Source organism: Syngnathus scovelli, chromosome 12 (assembly GCF_024217435.2).
Source record: "Syngnathus scovelli strain Florida chromosome 12, RoL_Ssco_1.2, whole genome shotgun sequence".
NCBI lineage: Eukaryota > Metazoa > Chordata > Actinopteri > Syngnathiformes > Syngnathidae > Syngnathus > Syngnathus scovelli.
The window spans coordinates 7,056,016-7,071,211 of NC_090858.1; the positions used below are offsets into that span (position 1 = coordinate 7,056,016).

The 15,196-nt window shown below is 38.5% G+C and overlaps 1 protein-coding gene across 1 annotated transcript in view; it reads left to right on the forward strand.

Moving 5' to 3' along the window:
- The window catches only part of eys (eyes shut homolog), a 106,667-nt gene that overhangs the window by 54,889 nt on the left and 36,582 nt on the right, over positions 1 to 15,196 (forward strand). The window contains exons 31-39 of the mRNA XM_049736222.2: positions 197 to 387; positions 1,856 to 1,980; positions 2,484 to 2,608; positions 3,482 to 3,695; positions 8,943 to 9,130; positions 9,255 to 9,346; positions 11,343 to 11,493; positions 11,722 to 11,834; positions 11,960 to 12,129. Of these exons, the coding sequence (XP_049592179.1) occupies positions 197 to 387; positions 1,856 to 1,980; positions 2,484 to 2,608; positions 3,482 to 3,695; positions 8,943 to 9,130; positions 9,255 to 9,346; positions 11,343 to 11,493; positions 11,722 to 11,834; positions 11,960 to 12,129 (1,369 nt within the window). The remainder of the gene's footprint in view (positions 1 to 196; positions 388 to 1,855; positions 1,981 to 2,483; positions 2,609 to 3,481; positions 3,696 to 8,942; positions 9,131 to 9,254; positions 9,347 to 11,342; positions 11,494 to 11,721; positions 11,835 to 11,959; positions 12,130 to 15,196) is intronic.

Sequence of the window (15,196 nt, forward strand, 5' to 3'; positions counted from 1 at the left end):
GTTCACAATTGTGTGTATTGTTGCCAAATTGTATTTAAAACAGAGTCTATCATTTGTACTGAACAATGATATAGGGAGCACTTGGGAGTGAACATATACAGAGGTATTGCTTACTGCCTTTGCTTGAGTTAATGTTCTGTAATTTTGTACTTTTGTGACCCATAACAAATTACATTTGATGTATATTTATTCACAGGACTGTACTACCAATCCCTGTTTGAATGGAGGGTCGTGTGTTGATCTGATTGATAAACATTCATGCATTTGTCAGGATGGTTACACAGGAAAAGCCTGTGAGTTTGACATTGACGCATGCAAAGAATTTGCAAAATTTTGTTCTCAAGGAGCTTCGTGCATTGATGGTAAAGAACTCAACTTTACTTGTAGGTGAGTTAATACAGCTGATATGTTTTAACTCATATATTTATGAACAGATGACCAACATGTTTAACGCAATAATGGCCATTAGCAAAGATGAAGAATTGTAATAGCTCTCTTTATTCTTTATTCGGATTTATTGGACTTAGAGCTGTCCTTGCACAGTTCAGCCTGTCGCCAATTAGCAATACATTTTGAGTAGCGCCGCAGTGTGTGTGTTCATCATACAAGCCCCCCCCCCCCCCATACACAATTCTTTGGGTAGGCTGCAATTAAGCTACTTGTAGCTATTTAATTGCAGGCTTTCTGTCCCTGAAGTGATGACGCGCATCTAAATACATGCTGTACATATGTGGTAAGAGTGTGCAGAAGGACTCTGCATGTCCCTTGATGTTCTACAGTTAATTGCTTTGTCTGACCTTGTGCTGCTATGCTGCTATATAGTCTGTGTCACACTTTAATGTATCCAGGACAACCTGGACTTAAAAAAAGGCCACTGCTCTCATACAATATTGATTTAGTGGACTGTATTTTTATATTCACTTCAAGGTGAGTTTATTGGAGTACACGTATGTTACAGTTACAGTTAAGGCTTGTGAGGATTGGAATTTACAAATAAATGTGCAGTCACACACAACCAATCTATAGGTACATACTCATCAATCTAATTATACCCAATATAAGAGCTGAATGTGTAAATTTGAAAAAAAAAAAAAAGTTCAGGAGTATTCCCTGAATAATAATAATTCACAGAATAAAAAAGCTAACGAAAAAAGGTTTTGGGGTCGAAACCATAAAGAATGCATTTATAAAGTCCACTATAGCCAATGCAGCCACATTTTTCGTTTCCAGATTTGCTTTAAAAGTAACAGAAAATTAAATTCACTTATGCAATATGTTTTAGCTGCGCAAGATGATTGAAGTGATGCACATTCTGGTGTGCACCTGCCCAACAAATGGCCTCTGTTGTGCATGTATGCTCGACTCGGAGGTTACGCATGAAAAACTTGCTCATTAACTGTGGCTGCTGTTATACATGATGAATTGAAAAATATCTTACACAGCTCACTACACAACACAAGCACACAAATAATTCAAAGTCAACTGCGAAAAAGAAATGTTATAGAGAGTGCTGTTTGTTATTGTTGTCTTGGGGTCATACAGTGGGTTCTCACTAAAGCCGTACTGGGTTTTTTTACATATCGTCAAGTTCTTGTCCTTTAGAAAAATTCTGCAACTCCAGATAATTAACCAAGTGGACAAATGGACGACAAGATGAATAGAAATAAAAAAGAAATCTGTAAGGTATCCTCGTACCAATTACAAACAGATCTTAATAATAAGGCTAGATGAATAAAAAAAGAAGCCAACAGCTAACAATCTCACCATTAAATAATAAAGCATCTCTTGTTTACAGCCACCTCTGTAGAAGGAACTGACTGCCTCCCACGTTTCAGAGCATGATCTGTTTTCTTAGCTGTCCAGCAGGTTTCACAGGGGATTTATGTGAAGTGGAAGTTGACGAATGTGGCTCATCTCCCTGCCACAACGATGCCATTTGCCAAGATCTTATTAATAGTTACGTCTGCCACTGCCGGCCAGGTAAGACGCTCATACGTTGTGGAGGTTGCTCTGCTGACATCAAGCCGACAAGCCCACGCCGTCTGTTACATGAACTCTTTGTTACATTGCCTCTCCCTGCCCCACTTTGTCGAAGTACACTTTGCCATATGTAAAGTGTTTTAAATTCTAAAGAGCATGCATATTACTGTAAGTCAACTGAGTAAGGTGGTGTAAAAGGTTACAATCATTCCTGTAAAGTTTCTATTCTTCAGAACTCTCTAATAGTCAATCAGCCTTTCTCTGGGGAACGATCTAGTCATACAGTACAAAAATACAGTGATAAATAGACGATACTTCTACTCCTCATTAAAATGTATGCGGCACCCATACTCTTAGCGAAAGCCTTTTCTTGTCTGTGCATAAGTGTGAACCCAAAAAGAAGAAAATCAATGTGGGAGCATCTGATTGATATTCACTTCAGAGGGTGGAAGTGGGAGAGCCAGGGCTCACCAGCGCACTCTGTGGGCTTTTGTTCCTGGCAGGTTGGACAGGCCTTCACTGTGAGGATGACATTAATGAGTGCCTTCCACAGCCCTGCAACCAGGGGATATGCGTTCAGGGTGATCCGGGCTACGGCTACACCTGTTTCTGTCGGCCTGGATTTGTGGTGAGACTCCCCACCTGTTTCTGCCTCTTCATTATTATATTTTTTTAGAATTAACCTTTATCCTCCTGCACCCTCAACTCCCTCGACAATCATCATTATTATGAAGCTATAACATTACATCATTGTGCTGATAAAATAGCCATGCCGCCCTGAATTGGAAACAACTGGAGCGCAAGCTCTCACACGGGTGAACAAGACTAATTTGGATCAGGACCAAATTAAGTCATAACAAATTGGTCATCAAGATTTTTTAGATAAGGAATCATGTTTGGTAACTCAAATTTAAATAAATCTTATTTTTAGTGTGATATTCTCATAACAATGTTGAAAAATGAATTGAATAAAAAGAAATGAGGCAAGCAGGAATGATTGGCCATGTGCTTAGTACACGGTCAAAAGGACCCGGGTCTTTCCGTACAGAGTTTGCATATTCTGCTTGTGCCGCCTTTGATTTTTCTGCTTGTGCTCTGCCTTCCTTTCACATTCCGAATTCATGCATGTTAATCTCCAAATTACATAGCAAAGGGCTAGAATGTGAATTTCTGAGATTGCCACTGAATGCCCTATGTAGGGTTAAAACCAATTTGGCCCAAAAGACCTTATTTCTTGTCTTATGCTCCCTCCTCACTTCAAAAGGTCATTAGAAATTGGTGAAGTAGTTTTTGTTTAACTATGCTTAATACAAATAAACTCCACTGGCAAACTAACCTCATTAAAACACTATTCATGCATAAGACTACATTTGCATAAATTCCCATAATTAAATATTACTTCTTTACTGTGAACTTTCTTTTTCATACTGTTAACATTATATACAGTTAGTGTTTCATTTCACACTCTCACGTCTACAGGCTGTTTATTCTGTGTACACAGGGGAGGAACTGTGAGCACAACTATGATGATTGCCTCTTAAATCCATGTCCAGAAGCATATTCCTGTGTAGATGGCATCAACAAGGTCACCTGCCTCCCTCCTGCAACGGATGCAGTTCCCTTGGAGACCGCACTCAAGAACATAACTCGCGGCTTTACACCACATGTGCAAATACCAACACTCAGCCTCTCGTCGACAGTTGAGCAATCCACAGGTACAAACCAACACTTTGTGTGTCCTATAGATGCGCGCCTGCTGCAATGTCCTTATGGTGCCTTGAGACGATTTTATTCCTGGTACATAAGCATGCAAGATTGCATCAGTATGTTTGCTCACTTTTTTCAAGATTCATGTTGTGCTTGGCTTGATGCACTGTGTCTTGTGTATTTGTGTGTGTGTGTCTGCTGCTGCTGCAGAGAACAAACATAGAAAATGAAGACACAGGTGGTCAGCAAATTGTCAGCCACTACACTGAGAAAGAATTCTAAACAAATCAATTCTTCCCACATCCTTTTCATTGACTCTTCTTGGTCGTTTTGAAATGAGTAGAGACTCTGTGTTGAGTCATTTCAAACAAAAATGTCATTCCTATTTCAGGATTTTAAAAATTTATAGAGGCTATATAACTTGAGTCTAGACACATTTTAGGTACAATAAAATCGATGTTACTTTGCAAATGGCTTCACTCCAATTAATAGATGTTGATTTACTGTATGTTGTTGCTGTCGCAATAAGGTTGCAGCGTGTTATGAGGCTATAATTTGATTATGTGGTTGTAAATGATTATAATTATAATCAAACAAGATTCATGATTTGGTAAATAATAACATTAAGTAATGTGCTTTTACATCTACCATCAAATAAGTATAATGGAGTGTCTATAATGCAAAGAAGTATCTTGTGTTCAGTGTCTGTTAAAAAAATAAAATAAAGAAACATCCCTTAGGCACCCTTGAGCAAGGTGTCTTACCATAATTGATCCTGACCAGATTAATATTGAATAGGGCAAACATATGGCAAAAATGTTGATTTCACACCAAAGATAAAGGTCCAATCATTTCAACTCACAGATGAAAGGTACAGATCGCATGTACCGTACGTTATTGCTATTGAATTGTGCTGTGTGAGAGGGGTGGCAGATTGTTTCTTCTTGACAGATGAGGTCTGCCTTAGCTTTGAAACTGTTCACAAAGCAGCAGAGCAGTTAAGCAGACCTATTGAACACAGATGAGCTTGAACCAATTCAGTGTGACACACTGAAATTCACTTTGGGCCAAACATAATGGAGTATTCCCAGCTACACCTGATGCATTCTACAGGGGCTTACATGTGTTGAGTCGAGGAAGGCGAGCTTTTAGAAACCATCTCATTCATGGACAACTGAATTAGTTTGAAGGTACATGGAAACCTGCAAGTTCATTTGACCAGGTCAAATCTGAAAGAAAGCGGTGCCCTTGGTGTTGCATGAAATACACGTAGATGGTGCTTTTTTTAAACCCTTGCCTGCTTTATAATGTGTCAATAAAAATTAAAACACAGGCTTTGATGTACAGTGACTTAGATTCACACTATTGAACACAGCAAACCTTGTTTCACAGACCATTATGGTCTTTTTCTTTTTCTACCATCACTGTGCACACAATGCCGTGCTCGGCATTTTGAGAGATGATGGCGATCCCAGAGGCCAGTGTTAGTGGAGAAAAGCTGACTGTCGTCAAGGAACACTGACTTTGTTCTGTCTTGTTGTACACCCGTGCAAAATGAAAGTTCCAAGATCCAACACAAGATATCTGTATAAGGTTTTTGAAGACAATAGTTCTCACTTTGAATGCTTGATTTATTGATTGATCATAGATGTTTTAATTCAACAACATATTTATTATTGACTTTGTATTTCCGGCACTGTAGAACTTTACTTTCAAATTGAAGTCTGTCATTAACTCACAGTGTTGAAATTAGCCACAACAACTACTGCTGCTACTTAAATTTCAGACAAATCCAATATAGGTCCACACCACTGTACACTACAAGCAAAATAATAAGCAACAGTATCACGTGTATTAAATTAAATCCTCCCTGATTGCATCAATCAGCCTTTTGATATTTTTTTCCTTCCACTTATTTCAAATACTTGCCCGTTTTAAAATGTGTTAATTGTAGACAAATGCATTTTGTTTTCATTTTCAGTTGAGTCACAGTTACACACACGTTTGGAATGTTCATGAATGAAGGACAGCCCGAAGGAAGTTGTATGAGTTATGATTGAGTCATAGTCATTATTTAAATTCATTCAACAAAAATATAAATAGACGGGTGTGTAGTCCAAAGATAGAATTACAAAGCAAAAACAACAGTCTGACTGAGGATACAGCTTTCTGCCAAATAACATCATCTGATGCTCCCTCTGTCACCTATCTTCTATACAAGAGATTTTTTTTCAGCAAATATTGAAAGTAAAGAATGACCTTTTACCTTCCCTTGAGGCACAGAAATTGCAAGACTCCAAGAATGGTCCTTCGCAGTATTTTATCTCTACCCTTCGACAAGTTCAATCAGTCAGTCTCTTACATTAACCAATAAATCAGGGATGAAACTAAACTTAAACCCTAGTTTTTTTTAAATAAATGGGACATAAAGTCTATATCAATTAAAAGTCATCAGGTAATGGCCAACCTTACAATAAATGTTCTCAAGCTCACATTTTACCAAAACTTTACTGCATGTTTTTTTTTTTTTACGCGACCATCAATTCTTTAACCTCCTTAATGGACGTGTATCAAGACAAGGTGTAATTTGGCTGGCTCTCAATGACTCATATTCCCACCAAGAACACATTTTGTTCTTGTAAAATAAGAAAAGGTCTTTGAACAGTCTACAGTGAAGATAAACTCCATGGCCAGCATAAAAGAATTTTGACTCCATTTTCTCCCACGTACATGCAAAGGTTTTCCGTTTACATCATCTTCCCCCCACATTCTTAAAACATGCATGTTAGGCAGGCTCAAAATTGTCCATAGGTTAGAATGGGAGTATGAAAGCTTTGTTTTTATGTGCCCTGTGATTGTCTGGTGACCAGTCCATATAATACCCCCGCTTCTTGCCAAAAGTCATTTGGCATAAGATCCAGCAAACCCGCAACTCTAATGAGTAGAAGCGGTGTGGAAAATGGATGTATGCTCTTCATTAGACATATCTGCACTAGATAATCACATCTAATAAAAGTAGGAGACGCATTATTGTGGAGGTTAATGCCCAAACTTACACCTAAAATTTGTTGAAAATTATATCTTAACCATTTTTAAAATGTGAGAGACCTCACGTGATAAGTGAAGAAGAGTCCGACACTAAATCTCCATCAACAATCAAGAGTCTTGTCCCACAACGAGACGTCAGTTGTATTACAGTGGCTGCTACAAAATGCTAAAACAGAGAAGTACTGGACTAGAAATTAGGCCAGATATTATCTTATCTGGTAAATCCAGTGCAGTGGCAATATCTTGTGAACAAAAAATATTTTCACTTCGAATGTGGTGAATGACTTTAAACAAAAACCCAACTCCCGTCCAGTTTGTTAACTGATTGATTCTGTTCCATATGGAAATCAGTAACGCGGTCAACCTTGATGTGAACCACACCCATGAAGATTTTGTATTGTGAATATCGAATGTTTAACATTTACAATTGTTGGTAATCACACATGTTAATTGGACACTTGCCTACTTTGCTCGGAAGGTATAAATCAGGGTCAAAAACAGCGAGTTTATCTTTGTGTGTGTACTAGGCTTCAGCAGATCTGTTTCAAGATTGCCCGTTAGGCCTTCGGGGGCATTTTTTCATGGTATCTTAGGATGGAAATAACATGCTTTGATGTAATAACCCAGAAGTGATTTGAAGTGTTGTGCCCATTTGTATTTAATCTTGAGTTACTTGGAGCATTGTGTGCTTGTCAATTACAGAAGTCTACAACTCTCTCCAGTAGTTAGTATATTAGTCTTTTTTTTTTCTATTTACATGACAACTCACAGATAATGTTAATCAAAGCTGAGTATTCTGAATGATGAATATGCAAGTGTTCATTATGCTGTGATTGGTGAATGTATGTATAAATGTAAGTAAGTGTAAAACTTTTTTTTTTTTTTTAAACAAAAAGGAGACCTTTGAAGGTGAAGCTGGAGCTAGCTGTTAATGAGGTTCGAGACTGCCTCCTTGCAGCAGTCTTGTACCGCATCAAAGACTACTTCACACTAAACAAGCTTTAAAATGAATGAAAAGCTTTGTCTCTGAGGGGTAATTTTACATCATCAGCACTGGCAACTTGTATTGCCAGGAGTGAACAACACAGCGCTGCACCGTTGCATTGTTGGTTTATCCTCATTAATTCACAGATCACAGTAGCTGTGCTCCTCATGATTCTCTTTTTTGTCAGCCGTTTTTCCTCAGGGTATTGGTCCTATAGCTTCCGAGTCCAAATGGGGTATTTAGGTAAACTTGCTCGGTAAATGCCCTGAGGAGCACGCTGTCAGATCAAAAGTGCTTGTTGCCAGCCTATTAGGGCTTGATGTGTAACAAATATTGATAGCGGTCTCACTTGTGCTCGCTCGATTAATCATGGCAACAACTTAAAAGGAGCCATGCTGATTTCTCTCGTGTAATGAATGTTTTTTTTCCTCCTGCTCCCCAGATAAGAACAGACAGAGCATGAGACAGGTGCATCCACAAATGTTTTTCAATTTAACACACTCCCCACTTCTCAGTAACAGATTGCACCATTTCTTTTAAATCAGAATGATATTGGGCATGAGTACTCCTAACGGAAGTCCCAGCCTATCGTTTAAGTTGGTCTGCGTCGCTACGCTCAATAGGCCGGCAGGCAGAAAAACTTTAACAGGAGTGCCCCATAATGGCCTATTCTCACGGATGATACAAGACAAGTTATTCCACTATAAAACTCAGCGTGTAATAAACGTGCATGACTACATCCAGCTTCTCTCTCCTGATATTGCGCCATTTACATGCTTCACAGCTTTCCCGGTGAATAAGATGGCTTTCAGTTTGCCTTCACAGTGAGCAGAAAGGGGGGGAAAAAAAGCTTGCAGAATGTTGAATTCTTTGCAGTTCTTTTCAAATAAAAGCAATCTATGGTACTCTCGCTTCCTTGCTTGAGTTTTGAGTGATTTCTCTTATGTGTCTTTCAGCTGTATTCTATTTCTGTCACCAAGGTTATTTGATGGATACAGGTTACATTTGCATTTTATACTGAAACAAAGCTGTAGCAAGAGACTCAGAGGAATACAAACAGGATGTTCTGAAACTTCTCAGATAGGCATGGAAGCTATTCCATGATGTTCCATAAGATCACCCAGAGGAGCATCTGTGGGGGAAGATCAATCCCTGCAGAATATACCATAAAGACGCACAAAATTTTTTCTTCATTTCATTGTTTCTATTTGTATCTCCTTAGATTCAAACTATGTCCAGTATTTTGGAAATTCTTACCTGGAATTTGAAGGGATTGACCTCAGCACAATCAACAACTTAACTGTGAGATTTCAGACTCAAGCTGACCGTGGAACAATCATTTATGTGGGCCGAGGAACACATAACATAGAAATGTTCATGGAACTTTTTGTCCTAAATGGAACTCTGCAGGTAAAACTTGAAACACAAACACATTTAACACATTATTTGCCATAAATGCAAATGTTGTTGATTTTATGTCAATGGGTGATTTTCTGACATCTTCAATTACATTTCAAAAACAATTTTCTATCAGTACATCTTTTCCTGCAATGAAGAGGATGACATTGCGAGGATTAACACACAAATTCATGTTGATGACGGCAAAGTGCACACTGTCAACATCAGGTATGCTCTTCAAACCAATTGCCAGGGATTATCACGTTTCTTAATATCTTGTGTTCAGGATTGGTAATTTCAATTTACAGTTCTGACTCGAGTTTGTAAATAAACACGTCTGCCTTTGACAATAATATTTCATTTAATGAGGAAGAAGCAGCCTATTCGTATCATAAGCTTATTAGCTTTACATAACACGCAAAATATGTTCAATTAACACCTCAGGTGGTATTAACTTTCCATCCTTAAATATCCACTTGTGTCAAGTGTTGGAGCATTTGTTCAAATTAATGACTGTAAGTAAAACCAAGGGGACATAAGAGAAGGCATTTAAATGTTATTACAATTAAGCCTACATTTCAAAGAAGTGGGTCACATGCTACAATGCTGCTATTAAAAAGCATTATCAATCAATGGGAATGCTTTATTGGCTGTTCTTTAGTCTTAATTTGCAATATTTTCATTATGAAAAGACTATCAATCAGGAACCAAGCGGAAAATCAATGTTTAAATGATTTAAAGTAAGGCTGCAAACCCTCTAAGATATTGTTCTTGTCTTGGTCCAAGCTTACCATCACTTCTCAATAATATAGACATTTCTACAACTAAAATAACTGTTTGGCAATACCTCACCAGTAAAAATCTTTCATTTTTAAATATTGTTTATTTGGTTACAGTGTATTTTTTTTTTCCCTTTAAGGACCAAAACCATTCCAGATCTGAGATGACTCCAATTGTAGTGATATTTTCAAAAAAAATGAGAAATTAGTAATTAATCATTAAAGTTTCTTATAATTAATTAAGCCCTCAAAGAAAGAAATATGTAAATAGTAGTTATAAAAAAAAAAAAACTGAGGTGTTGAAATGATCTTGGAGTACACGGGCAAGGTTGCATCTGCTCCCTCCTGGCCTGAAGAAACAAGTCTGGCCTAAATTGGTAAAAGCATACAAACCTGCAAGGCTCCACCCCCTGTTTTTTTTTTTCTCCCCTGCATGAAAAATACAACAGTGGTAAGAATCCATCATAATGTTCCGTCCTGAACCCTTGGAGACGTTTTGAGAACGAGAGCTGTCATAACTAGAGGGTCAGGAGCGTGGAAAAATGGTTGCCGGTGTCACAAAGCAAATACTTTGTAATTGTCTGATAGCGGACTCCGTCCATCTTTGTCTGATTTGACCCAAAGCTACAACACCATGGTCATCCTCGCCGCCGAACTCATTATAGACTTTTAATATATCTTCCCGTCAAAGACACTTTTCAATATGTTAAATAGAAACCCGATGGGGCTGGCTTCTCAAGGACAATGTGACACTAGCTGCCCTCTGGCTGCTGGCCAGGCCGTTCTGGCAGACTGCTTCTAAATTAACCACCATTCCATGCAAGCAAGCAAGCTCTGAGTCTTGAGGAAGGACTTATATCGCTTGGAGTTGGCTCCCTGACTATTTAGCCAACATATGCAAGTTTTCAAAGTGATTGCTAAACTTTGGACCTAGCAACCAAGATTGCTGTGTGGACCTCTTTAGTTCCACTCTGGTAACAAGGGCTATTGGGGGGCGTCTGTGGCCTGAGTACCCTCAAGCTGTTGATGGTTAGTGCTGAATTGGCACTGATGTAATTATCTGGTCCCCTCTGTAGTTTCAAGTGGACTTTTTTTTTTTTTTTTTGACACCAACAATTAGCTGATGGGCACTTCTAATATAGTGAGATTGTACCCAAGGGGGAACCTAAGAAATTATTTTCCGATTAATGTTGTTGAAGATATCGTTGCTACTCAATGACAACCTCGTTTGTCACATTTTGTCTTTTATTAGAATTATTTAGCACCCAAAATGTTGTTCCTATTTGGTAAATATTAAGTCTACACACCCCAATTAAATGACATTTTTTGTGTTGTAAAAAAATAATGAATAAATAAATAACGAGACAACGAGACTTGTCCCACCCACTCTGGTTGTCAACGTGACCACCTCTGTAATTGCTCTCATGTGTCTCACTTCTTATTAGACAACACCTGGCTCCTTGTGAAGCGGAATTAACTCTTTCCGGTCATGAGAAAATCAAAATTGCAACAAGTAATTTCAGGTTGGAACATAAGATACCAAGAACAAACCACATCTTCATAGGGGGTCTGCCACATCACTACAGGGCCAATCAGGTAAACCTATGACAAAATCATATCACTGAAGAAAATCTTAAGACGGAAATTTCAACTTGTACTTCCACACTCTCATTTAGAATTACTTGTAATTACTGCTCTGTGAAAACAAAAACAAAAATTCACAAAATGTTGCACACTATGTGTAATATATATAATGTCCCATGCATAGTGTAGTTTATGTTGTTGTTAAAAACTCTAAAATACTTTTTTATTCCCCATTCTTAGACTGCAAGGCCTTTCTCCAACTACACCGGATGCATTGAAATGATTGAATTTAATAAAGTCAGAAGTTTGTCCATATCCAATGCGATCACCAGCTTCAATTTAGGGACATGCAGGTAAAGTATTTTTGAACATCGGTCATTTTTGCTAAAATAGAGAAAATTACTTACTTTCAATGTTTGATCATCTTGCTATTTCTTTTGAGTGGAAATGAATCTTTTTTCATTCGACTGACCAACAGTGTCAACACAACCACAGCTCCCGCTCAAGCGCCAAAACGCTCCCAGCATGAAGTTTGTGGTGATGGTGTTTGCCTCAATGGGGGGACGTGTCATGAGCTGCAACAACCTGGCAAAGATTCACCTTCCTGCCTCTGCCCGCTTCATTTTACTGGAACGTTTTGTGAGAAAGGTGTCGTAATGCAAATTTTGTTTCTTGAGTTGAGAATGTTTGCCATTTTGCACACTTCGTAAAAAGAAACTTGTAAACTTGCGACTATTATGACCTCAATATTAGTATCTTCAAGATACAGACAGCTAGTAATGTTGGTTAATATATGCTGAGCCTCTTTGGGTAATAGGTTTCACATCGAGGCAGAAAAGAGTCGTCGGCTGCATTAGGAATTTTGAGTGATGTGAATTATTCAGACATGATTAATGAAATGAAAGAGCCATATAATCAGCTTGAACCATTTCTGAATGAGAATGCGACCTTGCGGCACTTGCTCATCCTTCAGCCCAAACTCTCAGCTGTCCATTTCACAAATAATTCTTTATACGACACGCTTAACTATATATGGTTCAACAGATTAGAAAAACAAAACAAACCCACGACAAGAGATTTATTCTGCAATACAAGAAACAATTTATACAATGTGAACTTGACAATATGAACAACAAATAATCAGCTTTTGTGCCAATATTTCTGTACAAAGTTGTTTCTACCATTTGCTCACATGGCCAAAAAGGAATTTCTTGCTTACCCAACAAAATCTCAGACCCGTGAAGTCTCTTTTTAAAGACCAGCAGTGGGCCTTCAGATTAATTCCTGCTGACATTGTAAGAACTATCCCTTTCTCAAAATCATTCAGTGCAGTTTCTCAGGTTTAACGCAATCCAATCTCATATGAGCACTCATCCATTGCTGCGCTTTGCAGTCCCCACTTGCAATGGCCTGGAGAAGAAGTCCATGGGCTGTTTACATGCTGACAAAGCCTTTGCACGTGTGTCACCGTGGCAGCTTTGCTCGCTGACAACCTTGTCCTCACATCCTGTTAAATTAAGTGATAGCCACAAGAGAAAAAGAAACAAAGTCCTCTCTGCTCTTCGTTGTTTATCCAGACGTCATCTTGGCATGGAACTAATGACATTGACTTGTTTGTCTCGTTTGTTGAAATGCTGACTTGCATCCTGGAACCTTTGTATAGTTACATCCAGGGGACACATGCGTAGGCTGCTTACATTATGTTAATTTAAATTGATCTCATTTGTTTGTTTGTTTGTTTGTTTGTTTGTTTGTTTGTTTGTTTGTTTGTTTGTTTGTTTGTTTGTTTGATTTTGTTTGGTTTTGAGTTTGACCATGGTGTTAAAAGATGAAAAGCACCACTTGAAATGCAAACCTGCTCCAAGTTGACAACACCCAATGTATATGTTTATAATATTAATTTGCATTGTCCCGTATTTTGGAAAGAGATGTTTCACATGGTGTTAAAAATAATCTGACACAAAATCTACTCTGAGAAAAAGTGTTCGGTCCTACACTGGTGGTTGTGCTGCTTCACTGATTCTGCAAAATGTCCAAACCAGGATAATAGCTGAGGTCAAAGTTCATTTTATTCAGAGATTTTTATTCCATTACCTTTGTCAGCATATTTCACCAAAGCGCAGCAAAACTATTCTGAACAATTGCTTTCGCCTTGGATTTTTGCAACACTTATTCCAAAATAAGTATCAGCTTCAAATACTACTATCTCTCAAATTCCCGGATAAACTTCTTAGAGTTTAGAATTCTTTTGCTGTTGCCTCCTGCTGAGGCTCCTTACTAGAATGTTTTTCAAACCTAAAATGTGTACTACTTTTTCAAGGTCAAAGGTTTTTGGGACGATGACACAAAAATGAAAAGACTGAAAATTTCCTATTACAGTTTGAAAATAGGTTACATTAATGCATGACACAGAATGGCTGAAGGTACCGTACTTTTTGAAATGACCTCCTGATAAGGTAGAACTTTTTGAAAGACATAAATGGGACAAACCTGCCATCAGCTTTCTTTAAAATGATTCACTCAGCCAACATCCTACATCACACCTTCAGGAATTCAAGAAATAAGGACATAAGGTAATGAGCCATAGAAGGAGGTCATAATCAATACCGACTGAATAATTTCCCGCCTCGATGGTTTTTGTCTTTTATGACTACATCTTTCCCTCAAAGCCATTTTGTCCCCAACTAATCCTGTGATCACACAGCTTTCAATTGACAACTTGCAGAGTTGACGCAATGTATTTGGGAAGATCTAGGACCAGCTAACTAGTCTTTGAAGAACCAATTTATCATAGCTTGAAAGTTTGACTAGCGTGACCGGCTTTTTGAATAGTTGATATCGTACTCTTACTCATCTACAAGGCAGCGGCCTGAGATTAGAGTCCTGACATGCAGAGTGGTCACATTAGACAGCCAGACATTGAGATCACAAATGTCATGAGGCTTGTTATGTGCACATAAAATCCCCAACAAAAAAGTCTGCCTAACAGTTGCTTTGGATTGCCACCTCGTGTATTATAAGGGGGAAAATGTCATAAAAATTATTTGTTTTCCAGATTGTGTGATAAGCAGCTGACAGTGTAATACTGCTAACTAATGTTGTAAACCAGAGGTGAATACCATCATCACCTAAGTAGTTGTTGCCCTATTTTTTAACATCAAGTGCCACTGCACATAATTTATACCACACGCTGTCATGTGAAGAAAAAAAAAAGAATACAAAAAGCATTTCATGTCGGACACTGAGGTTACAACTCCCTGAGCTGAGGCTGGCCATTTTTCAATCTCTTTGTTCAGCAAGCTTTCAAGCACTCCGGCAGGTGTACAATGTCACCACTGTCTCATGGAGTTGATGACCTGAGTGGGCACCTCCTTCAGTTCCCCTTCAAGTCATACTCTTTGTCATCCAGAGGGAAATAACAACCCCCACGTAGACCTGACAGAGCATTGCTGACTGCTAATAGGCAAATTGCTAAGGCAGAACACTGACAACCATGCTGGACGTCGCTAAAACGACACCTGCTGGCAACAGCACTCCTAAATGAGATGTGTATTTAAACAAAATGTGCTGTTTGTTATCTTGTTTGCGGTCTGAACTGTATGTGCTGGATATATTGGGGAAGCCAAGCAGCCACTGAGCAGGTGCATGTCAGCATAGACGGGCTAACTCTCCAGGTCAAAACTCAGATGTCTACCTGCACCTCAAGGAGAAGGAG